Source organism: Salmo salar, chromosome 07 (assembly GCF_965601325.2).
Source record: "Salmo salar chromosome 07, fSalSal1, whole genome shotgun sequence".
NCBI lineage: Eukaryota > Metazoa > Chordata > Actinopteri > Salmoniformes > Salmonidae > Salmo > Salmo salar.
Genome location: NC_138297.1, coordinates 33,966,549 through 33,983,688, shown reverse-complemented (window position 1 = coordinate 33,983,688; position 17,140 = coordinate 33,966,549). Strand labels below are relative to the sequence as shown.

General features: G+C 42.6%; 1 protein-coding gene across 1 annotated transcript; it reads left to right on the top strand.

Moving 5' to 3' along the window:
- Positions 1-282: 282 nt before the first annotated feature.
- On the top strand, positions 283-13,093 carry LOC106609081 (semaphorin-4B-like). The gene is made up of 5 exons (XM_014207472.1): positions 283-364; positions 5,792-5,911; positions 6,117-6,271; positions 6,426-6,645; positions 12,921-13,093. Exons 1-5 carry the CDS (start codon positions 283-285, stop codon positions 13,091-13,093), a joined length of 750 nt encoding a protein of 249 aa, XP_014062947.1.
- Positions 13,094-17,140: the final 4,047 nt, after the last annotated feature.

Sequence of the window (17,140 nt, the reverse complement as noted above, 5' to 3'; positions counted from 1 at the left end):
AGTTCGGATTGGTCTGCCATGTAGCACGCTCCTGTCTATAACATGAGCTGCTCAGTATGTGTAGTTAATCCTTTCTAACACAGCTTTTTATTTAAAGATATCACGTAGATCGGTGACAATCTTGCTAATGCTCTTTACTCTCTGAAGGACTGAGTTTTCAAATCAGTGGAATGTCCGCTGGAAGCAGAGTATGATAGCTAAGGAAATTGAGAAAATGCAGGTGTTTTATTGCAAATGTATGTATCGGGAGTCGAAAAGAGAACAAAGGTTGTTATATAAAATATGTCTCCGGATTACATCTTCAAACTAAGGGCCACCATGGCATCCATGATAGAAGGGGAGAAGTGTTCATCCATGTATACGGGTAAGAGTCTAGATAGGTACAATTTCAGATATCATACATCTCTAATTTTGTCAGAAAGTAATTTTCATTGCAAGTTAAAACTTCTATGGGCTAGGTGGGATGCCAGCGTCCCACCTGCGGGACACAGCCAGTGAAATATCAGGGCGGAAAATTCAAAAACAACAAAATGTCATAATTCAACTTTCTCAAACATACGACTATTTTACACCATTTTAAAGATACACTTCTCGTTAATCTAACCACATTGTCCGATTTCAAAAAGGCTTCACAGCGAAAGCAAAACATTAGATTATGTTAGGAGAGTACATAGACAAAAATAATCACACAGCCATTTTCCAAGCAAGGACATGTGTCAATAAAACCCAAAACACAGCGAAATGAAACACTAACCTTTGACGATCTTCATCAGATGACACTCCTAGGACATTATGTTACACAATACATGTATGTTTTGTTCGATAAAGTACATATTTATATCCAAAAACAGCATTTTACATTGGCGCGTGATATTCAGAAAATGTATTCCCACCAAAACGTCCGGTGAATGTGCACATCAATTTACAAAAATACTCATCATAAACATTGACAAAATACATAACAATTATTTTAAGAATTATAGATAGACTACTCCTTTATGCAACCGCTGTGTCAGATTTTAAAATAGCTTTACGGAGAAAGCACATTTTTCTATATTCTGAGTACATAGCTCAGCCATCACGGCAAGCTATTCAGACACCCACCAAATTTGGGGCAACCTAAACTCAGAATTAGTATTAGAAATATTGTATTACCTTTGCTGATCTTCGTCAGAATGCACTCCCAGGACTGCTACTTCCACAAGAAATGTTGTTTTTGTTCCAAATAATCCTTATTTATGTCCAAATACCTCCGTTTTGTTCGTGCGTACAGATCACATATCCAAAGGCATAACGCGCGAGCGCGGAACGAGAGACGAAAAGTCAACATTTTCCATTACCGTACTTAGAAGCATGTCAAACGCTGTTTAAAATCCATCTTTATGGTATTTTTTATGTAAAATTGCGATAATATTCCAACCGGACAAAAGCATATTCATTCAAGAAGAAAAAGAAGGAGGGGCGCGCTCAAGGGACCGAGCATATCCAATCCCTTTGTTGCCAGGCAGACCACTCAGTAACTGAGCTCCTATACTCTGCCCAGTTTCTGGAGGCTTTAGACAGCCAATGGAAGCCTTAGGAAGTGCAACGTCACCCCACAGACACTGGAGCTTTGATAGAGAATCAAAAGAAGAACTACAATTCTCAGACTTTTCACTTCCTGCTTGGATTTTTCTCAGGTGTTTGCCTGCCATATGAGTTCTGTTATACTCACAGACACCATTCAAACAGTTTTAGACACTTCAGAGTGTTTTCTATCCAAATCTAATATTAATATGCATATTCTAGTTTCTGGGCCAGAGTAGTAACCTGTTTAAATTGGGTACGTTTTTCATCCGGCCATGAAAATACTGCCCCCTAGCCCAGACAGGTTAAAGCGTACTGTTAGCTAGCTAACGTTAGCTGGCTGGCTTGCAAAAGTTGTGTATGATCTGTGTAGTAATATTACTCGTATTGCAGAGCCATTTGCATTGCTAGTTATAGCCAAATATTAGCTAGCTAGCTAACATTGAATCTAGTTGGTTAGCTTTAGCTACATGTAGATTCATGCAGGGTTTGATTATGGTTCATCATTTAGCTAGCTAACTACATGTCTAAACAAAAAGATTCCACTATACAAGAAACCATTTCACTGTACCGTTTACACCTTCTGTATCCTGTGCATGTGACAAATAAAAGTAGATTTTATTTGATATACGTTAGTTGTGTTTACCATAGACGGTAATGTGAAGAACATGACTTGCACCGAAGTCAAATTAGGGTATAAAGTTAGTCCAACGTGACAGTGTCCAAGGTAAAACATTCTCAGATAGAATGCCCTGCTTTTAATTTGTCACATTCACAACTAAGTTATTTTCTGTAATTAACTTGCGATTAACTTGTAAATAATGATCTTATTGTGAATTTATTTTCCTGTAATAATGAATACAAATTAGCTAAAGTTAAGACGTTGTCAGCTATATGATACTGTCATTATTTGAACTGGCTAGCAAGCTAACAAGCTATAAACAAACTAAAACATTGTTTAGAAAGTCGCTTTTAGTTGTCTGGTTTCCTAGATTTACATACTAAATTAATTCATAAACGGATGGGTTTATTGGTGTTAGATACACCAGTTATGCACAATTTTGGACAACAAGGCTGCTGATGCAGTTTGATGCAGCCTGTCATTTTTGTGTTTATACTTTTTCATAAAGACAACTACATGTTTGATGTTGGACGACAATATAATTTTCATGATGTCACTGCGACAACTGTATACAGACATGTTGATAGCTGTAGTATAAACCAGCCTTTAGTCTAGAAATCTTTGGTTGTTTAGTAAACTACCAAACTCACTCTGTTTAGCACATAGAGAGATGGGTGGGGTTAAGGATTCACATCAGGCTTAAGAGGGTGTGAAGGATGCTGAATGGGTGTAGACAAAGAGCTCTCCAGTAGCTATACCAAAACATTCAAGGGCCAAGTTTATCAACATACAAAGCAGAATTACTTTCCCATAACTCCTCAACTGTAGTGTATGATATACCATTTTCTAGCTCTGAGTCTTTACTTTTATCAAATTTTGCTACATTAGACCAGATCGGGCCGGTCCGTCACAAATGTGTAGAATTGCAGGAAACTAGCTTTAAAGCTGTAAAATGTTCTCTGCCCCATGGCAAAATTTGTAGAATTGCAGGAAACTAACTATAAAACAACAACATTTGTGACCCATTTCAGGAAACTAGACATATGTCGCGGATCACTACTTCACAGGAGGGCCGTTTGAACGCAAACTTTTTTTAAATGATCAAAATGCGTTTTTTGGCAGAAATGCCTTCTCGAACATGTGAACTTTCATGTGCCTTAATAACAAACTTGTATGCCATCTGTAAATACAAATAAAATTATAAAAAATTACGAGCCTAGTTGGTTTAGCCACAGAAAAAGCCGGCAACCTTCCCGTTAGACATTATTGTCTGAGACAGTGAGTGGGCTGGACATCCCGAGAGATGAGTTCATATTGGTCTGCCATGTAGCACTCGTCTGTCTATTTGAGCTTGTCAGTATGTTTCGGTAATCCTGTCTAATGCTGCTTTTTAACCTGTTGGGCATAGGGGGCAGTATTTGCACGGCCGGATAAAAAACGTACCCGATTTAATCTGGTTATTACTACTGCCCAGAAACTAGAATATGCATATAATTGTTTGATTTGGATAGAAAACACCCTCAAGTTTCTAAAACTGTTTGAATGGTGTCTGTGAGTATAACAGAACTCATATGGCAGGCAAAAACCTGAGAAGATTCTGAACAGGAAGTGTCCTGTCTGACAAGTTGTTGTTCATCTTGGCTCTTTTTATTGAAGACTGAGGATCTTTGCTGTAACGTGACACTTCCTACGGCTCCCATAGGCTCTCAGAGCCCGGGAAAAAGCGTTAAAAGTCTTGTCTTTAAAATGGTGTAAAATAGTCATATGTTTGAAAAATTGAAGTTTTTGCATTTTTGAGGTATTTGAATATCGCGCCATGGGATTACACTGGCTGTTGAGTAAGCAAGCGTCCCACCTAGCCCATAGAGGTTAATTCAATGATATCCTTGGGCATGCTTTAGTCTTCAAATCTGGTGGATAACCTCTATGGGCTAGGTGGGACGCTTGCGTCCCACCTACGTAACAGCCACTTGCAGCCTGTGGCGCGATTTTCAAAACCTTAAAAATCCTATTACTTCAATTTCTCAAACATATGACTATTTTACAGCTATTTAAAGACAAGACTCTCGTTAATCTAACCACACTGTCCGATTTCAAAAAGGCTTTACAACGAAAGCAAAACATTAGATTATGTCAGCAGAGTACCAAGCCAGAAATAATCAGACACCCATTTTTCAAGCCAGCATATAATGTCACCAAAACCCAGAAGACAGCTAAATGCAGCACTCACCTTTGATGATCTTCATCAGATGACAACCCTAGGACATTATGTTATACAAATACATGCATGTTTTGTTCAATCAAGTTCATATTTATATCAAAAACCAGCTTTTTACATTAGCATGTGACGTTCAGAACTAGCATACCCCCCAGAACTAACATAACTTCCGGGGAATTCGCTAACATTTTACTAAATTACTCACGATAAACGTTCACAAAAAGCATAACAATTATTTAAAGAATTATAGATACAGACCTCCTCTATGCACTCGATATGTCCGATTTTAAAATAGCTTTTTGGTGAAAGCACATTTTGCAATATTCTAAGTACATAGCCCAGGCATCACGGGCTCGCTATTTAGACACCCGGCCAAGTTTAGCACTCACCATAATCATATTTACTATTATAAAAGTATGATTACCTTTTGTTGTCTTCGTCAGAATGCACTCCCAGGACGTCTACTTCAATAACAAATGTTGGTTTGGTCCAAAATAATCCATCGTTATATCCGAATAGCGGCGTTTTGTTCGTGCGTTCCAGACACTATCCGAAATGGTAAAGAAGTGTCGCGCGCATGGCGCAATTCGTGACAATAAAATTCTAAATATTCCATTACCGTACTTTGAAGCATGTCAACCGCTGTTTAAAATCAATTTTTACGCCATTTTTCTCGTAGAAAAGCGATAATATTCCGACAGGGAATCTCCTTTTCGGCAAACAGAGGAAAAAATCACAAAGGCGGGGGCGGTCGGGTCACGCGCATAAGCCCAGAGTCCCTTGATCGGCCACTTGAGAAAGGCGATAATGTGTTTCAGCCTGGGGCTGGAATGACGACATTCTGTTTTTTCCCGGGCTCTGAGCGCCTATGGACGACGTGGGAAGTGTCACGTTAGAGCAGAGATCCTTAGTAAAAGATAGAGATGGAAATGAAGTTCAAGAAATGGTCAGACAGGCCACTTCCTGTAAAGGAATCTCTCAGGTTTTGACCTGCCATTTGAGTTCTGTTATACTCACAGACATCATTCAAACAGTTTTAGAAACTTTAGGGTGTTTTCTATCCATATGTAATAAGTATATGCATATTCTAGTTACTGGGTAGGAGTGGTAACCAGATTAAATCGGGTATGTTTTTTATCCAGCCGTGTCAATACTGCCCCCTAGCCCTAACAGGTTAACAACCGAAATTGCACTGTAACAGTAATCAAAATGCAGTCTATACATAGTATATACACACTGGATGAATTTACACAAGATATAATAATAATCTTAAAAAGTCTTAAAAACCTCATGGCAAAATGGATAGAATTGCAGGAAATTAGCTTTCGAACCAGAGTCCGGAATATAAATATATTCTCTCTCTCGCTCTCTCTCCTGCTTTCTAGGTGGTATCCTGTACACTGCCGCCACCAGTAACATTTTGGGAACGCTGTTCGATATCTCACGGGCCACCGGTCAGGAGCAGGAACGGATCCGCACCGAGAGATCCATCAACTGGCTCAGTGGTGAGAGGACACAAATACACACGCGTACACACACATACAGCACAGCGTGTGCAGACAAAACACACACACACACAGACCAAAAGCACATGCACAGACACACACACACACAGTGCTTCACAGACTTGTTTCACACGTCTCTCTTTCTTTCTCTCTCAAGTTGTTCATACCTGTGTGTGTTTCTCTCTCTCTCTCTCTCTCTCTGCAGACCCAGAGTTTGTGTCCTCAGTGTTCATAAAGCAGGATGAAGACAACAACCCAACAGGAGACGACAACAAGATCTATTTCTTCTTTACCGAGGTCGCCAAGGAATACGACCTCTACACTACAGTCAAAGTTCCCAGGGTCGCACGTGTTTGCAAGGTGAGTGTTGGGCGTGGTGGAGGGTGTGGGGGTGAAGGGAGGTGAGGCGGTTGGATGTGTGTGTGTGTGTGTGTGTTTTTGAGCTTGCATGCGTTCTTACTACTCTTTCTTCATTTATCGATCCCTCTCCTTCCCCACCCCCTTCTCTCTCTAGTCTGATGTAGGTGGTATGAAGACATTGCAGAGACGTTGGACCACCTTCATCAAGGCTCAGTTGGTGTGTGAGGACAGAGCCAGCGGACAACGCTACAACATACTGACAGATGTCTACACAACCCAACACACACCTAGCGATCCAAGCTCTACACACTTTTATGGGCTCTTTACTTCTCAGTGGTACATATGGAGGGATGGAAGAAAGGATGGAGAAAGAGGTAGGGATGGAGTCTTTGTGTACTGCTCTTGTTTACACACCTTTTTCTTTACCAAAATCAAATCCTTCTCTCTCTCTCTTTCTCCTGTGTATATACAGTGGCAAGAAAAAGTATGCGAACCCTTTGGAATTACCTGGATTTCTGCATAAATTGGTCATAAAATTTGATCTAATCTTCATCTAAGTCACAACAATAGACAAACACAGTCTGTTTAAACTAATAACATACTAACAATTATACGTTTTCATGTCTTTATTGAACACACCGTGTAAACATTCACAGTGTAGGGTGGGAAAAGTATGTGAACCATTGGATTTAATAACTGGTTGACCCTCCTTTGGCAGCATTAAACTCAACTTAACGTTTTCTGTAGTTGCGGATCAGATCTGCACAACAGTCAGCAGGAATTTTGGACCATTCATCTTTACAAAACTGTTTAATTTCAGCAATATTTTTAGGATGTCTGGTGTGAACCGCTCTCGAGGTCATGCCACAGCATTTGAAATCGGGTTGAGGTCAGGACTTTGACTGGGCTACTCCAGAAGGCGTATTTTCTTCTGTTGAAGCCATTCTGTTGATTTACTTCTGTGTTTTGGGTCGTTGTCCTGTTGAGCTTCAATTGGCGGACAGATAACCTTACATTCTTCTGCAAAATGTCTTGATAAACTTGGGAATTTATTTTTCCGTCGATGATAGCAAGTTGTCCAGGCCTTGAGGCAGCAAAGCAGCCCCAAACCATTGATGCTCCCTCCACCATACTTTACAGTTGGGATGAGGTTTTGATGTTGGTTTACTATGCCTTTTTTTCTCCACACATAGTGTTGTGTGTTCCTTCCAAACAACTCAACTTTATTTTAATCAGAATATGTTGCCAACTTCTTTTGCGAACTTCAGACGTGCAGCAATGTTTTTTTTGGACAACAGTGTCTTCTTCCGTGGTGTCCTCCCATGAACATCATTCTTGTTTAGTGTTTTACGTATCGTAGACTCGTCAACAGAGATGTTGGCATGTTCCAGAGATTTCTGTAAGTCTTTAGCTGACACTTGGATTCTTCTTAAACTCATTGAGCATTCCGCACTGTGCTTTTGTAGTCATCTTTGCAGGACTGCCCCTCCTAGTGAGAGTAGCAACAGTGCTGAACTGTCACAGAAAATGTCGTTTTGTTGAAGGGAGGACCAAGGCGAAGCGGGAATGTGGATACTCATCTTTCTTTAATGAAAAAACACGCAAAGCATCCACAGTGAAAAAACAATAAATGATACTCACGACAAGAACAGTTTTGCAGGCTAACAAACGCAGTGCAAAAACAATTACCCACAGACAAACACACCCTACTAATATAGGACTCCCAATCAAAGGCAACTCAACACACCTGCCTTCAATTGGGAGTCCCACCCCAATTAACTCTACATAGAAAACCAAAGCTAGACAGAACGTAGACACACATACCAAAACACAAAGACCTCTGCCACGCCCTGACCAAAACTAATACAATTACTCCCTCTGCTGGTCAGGACGTGACATGAACTTTCTCCATTTATAGACAATTTGTCTTACCTTGGACTGATGAACATCAAGACTTTTAGAGATACTTTTGTAACCCTTTCCTGCTTTATTTAAGTCAACAATTCTTAATCTTAGGTCTTCTGAGATCTCTTTTGTTCAAGGCATGGTTCACATCAGGCGATGCGTCTTGTGAATAGCAAACTCAAATTTTGTGAGTGTTTTTTATAGGGCAGGGCAGCTCTAAACAACATCTCCAATCTCGTCTCATTGATTACATTTACATTTATGTCATTTAGCAGACACTCTTATCCAGAGCGACTTACAAACAGGTTAGCTGACTCCTGACTCCAATTAGCTTTTGGAAAAGTCATTAGCCTAGGGGTTCACATACCCTTTCCAACCTACATTGTGAATGTTTAAACGATGTATTCAATATAGTCAAGAAAAATACAATACTTTGTGTGTTATTAGTTTAAGCACACTGTGTTTCTCTATTGTTGTGACTAAGATAGAGATGAGATAAAATGTTCTGACTAATTTATGCAGAAAACCAGGTAATTCCAAAGGGTTCACATACTTTTTCTTACCACTGTATGTGTGTGTTTGTGTGTGCATGCACATGTATTCCGGAACTCCAATTTGAGCAGCAGCAGCTGAAAAATGAGCTCCTACAAATATTGAAATTTACATGGTTTTTAGAGTGAAGTACATCGGAAAAAAGCAAAAGATAACTGCAAGACTGAATAGGAGAAAAAACAAGCAACAAACAAAGAAGATAGGCTTTTGAAAAATAACTATTTTTCATAAAATTGTAGTTATCTTAGCTAGCTGAATTGTTTACCAGTTGCTAAGCAGTTGCTAGGGACTCTTTTGGAAAAAGCTAGCTAGCTAACGAAGAACAACAAAGAATATCTAGTTAACAGAAGAAAAGAAAGAGAAAATCAGGACAGAAGAAAAAGGATATCAAAGTGAAACAGTTCTCTAAAGACACAAGAGACAATAATACAAGAAACAACACTTCTGTAGCTTGTCAACTATGTGTCTGTCTATCCCTGTTCTCTCCTCTCTGCACAGGCCATACAAACGCTTCATACCGTGTGGCCGCTGCCACTCTAACCTGGTGGTCCCAGCGCGCACGACCCACGTGGAGTTCCAGGTCCCCGGCAGCCTCTGGAACTGCCGGTCTGCAGCCAACAAGGCTGAGTTCATCTCAGCCTATGCTACCCTCCAGTCCCTAGACTTCCTGGCGCTGACGGAAACATGGATTACCACAGATAACACTGCTACTCCTACTGCTCTCTCTTCGTCTGCCCACGTGTTCTCGCATACCCCTAGAGCATCGAGCCAACGGGGTGGTGGCACTGGAATCCTCATCTCTCCCAAGTGGACATTCTCTCTTTCTCCCCTGACCCATCTGTCTATCTCCTCATTTGAATTCCATGCTGTCACAGTTACCAGCCCTTTCAAGCTTAACATCCTTATCATTTATCGCCCTCCAGATTCCCTTGGAGAGTTCATCAATGAGCTTGACGCCTTGATAAGTTCCTTTCCTGAGGATGGCTCACCTCTCACAGTTCTGGGTGACTTTAACCTCCCCACGTCTACCTTTGACTCATTCCTCTCTGCCTCCTTCTTTCCACTCCTCTCCTCTTTTGACCTCACCCTCTCACCTTCCCCCCATACTCACAAGGCAGGCAATACGCTTGACCTCATTTTTACTAGATGCTGTTCTTCCACTAATCTCATTGCAACTCCCCTCCAAATCTCCGACCACTACCTTGTATCCTTTTCCCTCTCGCTCTCATCCAACACTTCTCACTCTGCCCCTACTCGGATGGTATTGCGCCGTCCCAACCTTCGCGCTCTCTCTCCCGCTACTCTCTCCTCTTCCATCCTATCATCTCTTCCCTCTGCTCAAACCTTCTCCAACCTATCTCCTGATTCTGCCTCCTCAACCCTCCTCTCCTCCCTTTCTGCATCCTTTGATTTTCTCTGTCCCCTATCCTCCAGGCCGGCTCGGTCCTCCCCTCCTGCTCCGTGGCTCGACGACTCACTACGAGCTCACAGAACAGGGCTCCGGGCAGCCGAGCGGAAATGGAGGAAAACTCGCCTCCCTGCGGACCTGGCATCCTTTCACTCCCTCCTCTCTACATTCTCCTCTTCTGTCTCTGCTGCTAAAGCCACTTTCTACCACTCTAAATTCCAAGCATCTGCCTCTAACCCTAGGAAGCTCTTTGCTACCTTCTCCTCCCTCCTGAATCCTCCTCCCCCTCCCCCCCCTCCTCCCTCTCTGCGGATGACTTCGTCAACCATTTTGAAAAGAAGGTCGACGACATCCGATCCTCGTTTGTTAAGTCAAACGACACCGCTGGTCCTGCTCACACTGCCCTACCCTGTGCTTTGACCTCTTTCACCCCTCTCTCTCCAGATGAAATCTCGCATCTTGTGACGGCCGGCCGCCCAACAACCTGCCCGCTTGACACTATCCCCTCCTCTCTTCTCCAGACCATTTCCGGAGACCTTCTCCCTTACCTCACCTCGCTCATCAACTCATCCTTGACCGCTGGCTACGTCCCTTCCGTCTTCAAGAGAGCGAGAGTTGCACCCCTTCTGAAAAAACCTACACTCGATCCCTCCGATGTCAACAACTACAGACCAGTATCCCTTCTTTCTTTTCTCTCCAAAACTCTTGAACGTGCCGTCCTTGGCCAGCTCTCTTGCTATCTCTCTCAGAATGACCTTCTTGATCCAAATCAGTCAGGTTTCAAGACTGGTCATTCAACTGAGACTGCTCTTCTCTGTGTCACGGAGGCTCTCCGCACTGCTAAAGCTAACTCTCTCTCCTCCGCTCTCATCCTTTTAGACCTATCTGCTGCCTTTGATACTGTGAACCACCAGATCCTCCTCTCCACCCTCTCCGAGTTCGGCATCTCCCTTCCTTAGCATTATCAGCCTCCTAAAAGTTAGCGTTAGTGGGTTGTGGGGGGAAGAAGGTCTCACCAAAGTGTTTATTGTAGATGACTTGGAGATGCAAATCTATGGGATTGATGTTAAAGTGACCACCCTAGTTGTCCCTGGACAGCACAATGATTTTATCCTGGGATCAAATGTCATTAAGCATCTACTGCATGAGATAAAGGGCACTGACAAATACTGGAACTTAGTCAACATGGATGGCCAGACTCCCTCACCAGAGGGTGAGTAATTTCTATAGATGATGACAAGTGTCACAAGATGGAAGGGATGTGAAGTTGATGACAAGATTGGGACCGTGAAGCTCACTCAAGCTGTGACTCCTCTTCCCAAGACTGAGCACTTAGTCTGTGTTAAACTTCCCAACTTTGCCATTGTCTTCAGGCAGCACTGTAGTAGTTGAGGTTATGCCCAGAGACATACTTGTGGGTAGAGTTATCACGCCTATGTGGGGAGATGGCTGTGTCCCCATGAAGGTAGTAAACTGTTCAGATAAAGGTAACATGAAGCTGGCTGTCTATATGCTTGGCTGTTGAGGATGCAACAATCTTTCATGGCCTTAATGAGCTGAGGAAAACCCCAATTGAACAGAAGCACGAACAAGGCTGACTGATTTAGGATTTGGAGATATTGACATTGATGGATGTCAAGTGACTGACCAGTGGAAGGAGAAGCTAGTGAACGCCATCACTGAATGTGAAGACATCTTCTCAAGACATAATCTGGACTACCGCGAAGCAAGGCGTTATGTTCACCGTATCCACCTGATCAATAACAAACCCTTCCGCCTACCATACAGAAGGGTTCCTTCTGCCTGCTCATTACCTGAAGCTGAGGAAGGTGTTAACAGATATGGAGGAAGTAGGCCTTATACGCAAGTCGGTAAGTGAGTATGCCTCCCCTTTAGTCATGGTATGGAAGAAAAATGGGAGTTTGAGGTCATGCACTTACATCAGGTGGATGGATACACACCCTTTACCACACCATTGGACTGTGCACAATTCCTGGAAGCTGAAAATGTCCCAGTTCTTCCATGGCCTGCATACTCACCAGACATGTCCCCCCATTGAGCATGTTTGTGATGCTCTGGATTGACGTGTACGACAGCGTGTTCCAATTCCTGCCAAAATCCAGCATCTTCCCACAGCCATTGAAGAGGAGTGGACAACATTCCACAGGCCACAATCAACAGCCTGATCAACTATATGCGAAGGAGATGTGTCGTGCTGCATAAGGGAAATGGTGGTCACACCATATACTGACTGGTTTTCTGATCCACGCCCATACATTTTGTTTAAGGTATCTGTGACCAACAGATGCATATCTGTATTCCCAGTAATTTAAAATCCATAGATTAGGGCCTAATGAATTTATTTAAACTGACCGATTTCCTTATATGAACTGTAACTCAGCAAAATCTTTGAAATTGTTGACTGTTGAATGTCTATATTTTTGTTCAGTGTCTACATTTCTCAAGTCTTCTTTGCTATCTGGACAACTTGGTCTTTGCATCCACTGAGGAAATGGCTCTGCAGCACCTTGAAGTTGTGTTTAGCCGTCTACGTGCCAACAATCTCAAACTAGCACCCAAGAAATTCCACAGTGAAATTACTTGGACATATCGTTAACGAAAACAGTGTGCCGGTGGACCCTGAAAAGGTGGAGGCCATTACCAAGATGAGCCAAGCTCAGCTGATGAAAGTGGACAGATGCACTTACTCTGCGCGGAGCCTGAATTCCTTCTTGGGTATAGTATTATATTACCAGCATTTTATTCCTAACTGTTCTGCCATAGCCAAGCCCTCGTTTGCACTCAATCGGGGTCAAAAGAGAAGCAGAAGAGATGGGAAGAAGGGCAACAGTGGGATTTTCCGCAAGTTAACACAATCGGATTGGACTGAGGAGTGTGTCGTTGCATTCCAGAAGCTGAAGGATGCTCTTCTGAACTGTCATGCTGCTTCACCCTGATTTTGAGAGGCTGTTCATTTTCTTCAGGGACACCTCTTTGGATGTGCCTGGAGATGAAGTAAGTCCCATACAGTACCATTCGCAAGCAAGACCCTGAGCAAGTTGCAGAGAAGTTATCCAGTATACAGACTTGAATTTCTAGCACTGAAATGGAGTGTGTGTGAGATATTCAGTCACTGTCTTAAAACCTGTTAGGGATAGGGGGCAGTATTTTCACGACCGGATTAAAAACGTACCCGATTTAATCTGGTTACTACTCCTGCCCAGAAACTAGAATATGCATATAATTAGTAGATTTGGATAGAAAACACTAAAGTTTCTAGAACTGTTTGAATGGTGTCTGTGAGTATAACAGAACTCATATGGCAGGCCAAAACCTGAGAAGATTCTATACAGGAAGTGCCCTGTCTGACAATTTGTTCTCCTACTAGGGCATCTCTATCAAAAATACAGCATCTCTGCTGTAACGTGACATTTTCTAAGGCTTCCATTGGCTCTAGGAAGGTGCCAGAAAGTGGAATGAGAGCTCTCCAGTCTCTGGGCGAAAAACAGCAGGGGTTTTTGTGAGTGGTCCTTCTGAGAACAATGACACTGGAGCGCGCATGCACGAGACGACTCCATGTGTAACTTTCAGTGTTTGAACGAATACAACGTTGCCCGGTTGGAATATTATCGCTATTTTACGAGAAAAATCGCATAAAAATGTATTTTAAACAGCGTTTGACAAGCTTCGAAGTACGGTAATGGAATATTTTTTAAATTTTTGTCACGAAACGCGCCGGCGCGTCACCCTTCGGATAGTTACCTGAACGCACGAACAAAACGGAGCTATTTCAATATAACTATGGATTATTTCGAACCAAAACAACATTTGTTGTTGAAGTAGAATTCCTGGGAGTGCATTCTGATGAAGAACAGCAAAGGTAATCCAATTTTTCTTATAGTAAATCTGAGTTTGGTGAGGGCCAAACTTGGTGGGTGTCAAATTAGCTAGCCGAGATGGCCGGGCTATGTACTCAGAATATTGTAAAATGTGCTTTCACCGAAAAGCTATTTTAAAATCGGACACCGCGATTGCATAAAGGAGTTCTGTATCTATAATTCTTCAAATAATTGTTATGTATTTTGTGAACGTTAATCGTGAGTAATTTAGTAAATTCACGGGAAGTTTGCGGTGGGTATGCTAGTTCTGAGCATCACATGCTAATGTAAAAAGCTGTTGTTTTATATAAATATGAACTTGATTGAACAAAACATGCATGTATTGTATAACATAATGTCCTAGGAGTGTCATCTGATGAAGATCATCAAAGGTTAGTGCTGCATTTAGCTGTGGTTTCGGTTTTTGTGACATATATGCTTGCTTTGAAAATGGCTGTGTGATTATTTTTGGGAGGGTACTCTCCTGACATAATCTAATGTTTTGCTTTCGCTGTAAAGCCTTTTTGAAATCGGACAGTGTGGTTAGATTAACGAGAGTCTTATCTTTAAAATGGTGTAAAATAGTCATATGTTTGAGAAATTGAAGTTATAGCATTTTTGAGGTGTTTGTATTTCGCGCCACGCTATACTATTGGATATTGGTGAGGCGTTCCGCTAGCGGAATGTCTGTCCCTAACAGGTTTTAAGGGGCACGAGTTCACTGTCTGGACAGATAGTAAGTTGTTAACATACATCATGATGAAAAAACCCAAACTGGATGCTTTTGAGCAAACTTTGATCTGAAGCACATCCCAGGCAGCAAGAATACAGTAGCAGATGCTCTGAGCCGCGACCTCGAAGCAGGAACGGTCGCGTAGAGACTGATGAGAGAGTCGTACCAAGCACTTCTGCGTGAGGCTGTTGGAATGGTGAATGATGATGTCCAAGATGCCTTCTGGTGAGTTTCATATCCCCAACCTCCTTGACCACTGCTGAAGTGATAGCTATACTGTATGTCAGCACCGACTGGGAATGCTCAACTGAGATGCAAACAATCCAGCTTTGTTCCAACAGCTGCTTCCTCCTGGTATTGATACTTTGCCTGAACATGAGGAACTTTGAGATCTCCAGCTGCAAGACTCTGTGATATCCAAGGTTATCTCTTTCATCTTCAACAAGAAATGGCCCACTAGACGAGACCTATATGCTGTTTCTTCCAAAGAATTGTTACTGATGAAGCAGTGAGACCGCTTGATCCTAAGAGAGGGAGCTCTGTATCGTGTCATTAGGGAGAGCCACACAACCGGATACATTTCCAGTACGTCTTACCAGAGGCATTGAGACTCAAAGCAACCTTGCAGAACATCAAGGCCAAGCTAGAACTCTAGCCCAAGCCAGACAGAAGTTTTTCTGGCCTGCAATGGAGAGAGACATCAAGGAGTATGTACGATGCTGCCAGAGATGTGTTCTAACAGACTCCAGAGCCAGCGGCTAAATCCCGTCAGAGAGCATCAATACCTGCTCTCCCATGGAGTTGGTGTGTTTGGATTTTTGGACCTTGGAAGACAGTAAGAAGAACTCAGTTTACGTTCTGGTGGTGACTGACCGCTTCACTAAACTTGCCCATGCATGGCCATGCAGAAACCAAACAGCCAAGCAAATAGCTTGTAAACTGTGGGGTCATGTCGCTGTGACTATGGATTTGCTGCAAGGATCCATACAGCAATTAAATCAAATAAAATGTTATTGGTCACATACACATGGTTAGCAGATGTTAATGCGAGTGTAGCGAAATGCTTGTGCTTCTAGTTCTGACCAGTAATATCTAACAAGTAATCGAACAATTTCACAACAACTACCTTATACACACAAGTGTAAAGGAATGAATAAGAATATGTACATATAAGTATATAGATGAGCGATGGCCTTACGGCATAGGCAAGATGCAGTAGATGGTATAGAGTACAGTATATTCATATGAGATGAGTAATGTAGGGTATGTAAACATTATATAAAGTGGCATTGTTTAAAGTGACTAGTGATACATTTATTACATCAATTTTTTATTACTAAAGTGGCTAGATTTTAGTCAGTATGTTGGCAGCAGCCACTTAATGATAGTGATGGCTGTTTAACAGTCTGATGGCCTTTAGATAGAAGCTGTTTTTCAGTCTCTCGGTCCCAGCTTTGATGCACCTGTACTGACCTCGCCTTCTGGATGATAGCGGGGTGAACAGGCAGTGGCTCTGGTGGTTGTTGTCCTTGATGATCATTTTGGCCTTCCTGTGACATCGGGTGGTGTAGGTGTCATGGAGGGCAGGTAGTTTACCCCCGGTGATACGTTGTGCAGACCTCACTACCCTCTGGAGAGCCTTACGGTTGTGGGTGGAGCAGTTTCCGTACCAGGCGGTGATACAGCCCGACAGGATGCTCTCGATTCTGCATCTGTAGAAGTTTGTGAGTGTTTTAGGTGACAAGTCAAATTTCTTCAGCCTCCTGAGGTTGAAGAGGCACTGTTGCGCCTTCTTCACCACACTGTCTGTGTGGGTGGACCATTTCAGTTTGTCCGTAATGTGTACGCTGAGGAACTTAAAACTTTCCACCTTCTCCACTACTGTCTCGTCAATGTGGATAGGGGGGTGCTCCCTCTGCTGCTTCCTGAAGTCCACGATCATCTCCTTTGTTTTGTTGACGTTGAGTGTGAGGTTATTTTCCTGACACCAAACTCCGAGAGCCCTCACCTTCTCCCTGTAGGCTGTCTCGTCGTTGTTGGTAATCAAGCCTACCACTGTAGTGTCGTCTGCAAACTTGATGATTGAGTTAGTCATGGGTGAACAGGGAGTACAGGAGAGGGCTGAGAATGCACCCTTGTGGGGCCCCAGTGTTGAGGATCAGCGGGGTGGAGATGTTGTTTCCTACCCTCACCACCTGGGGGCGTCCTGTCAGAAAGTCCTGTACCAAGTTGCACAGGGCGGGGTCGAGACCCAGGTTCTCGAGCTTAATGACGAGTTTGGAGGGTACTATGGTGTTACATGCTGAGCTGTAGTCGATGAACAGCATTCGTACATAGGTATTCCTCTTGTCCAGATGGGTTAGGGCTATGTGATTGCAATTGTGTCATCTGTG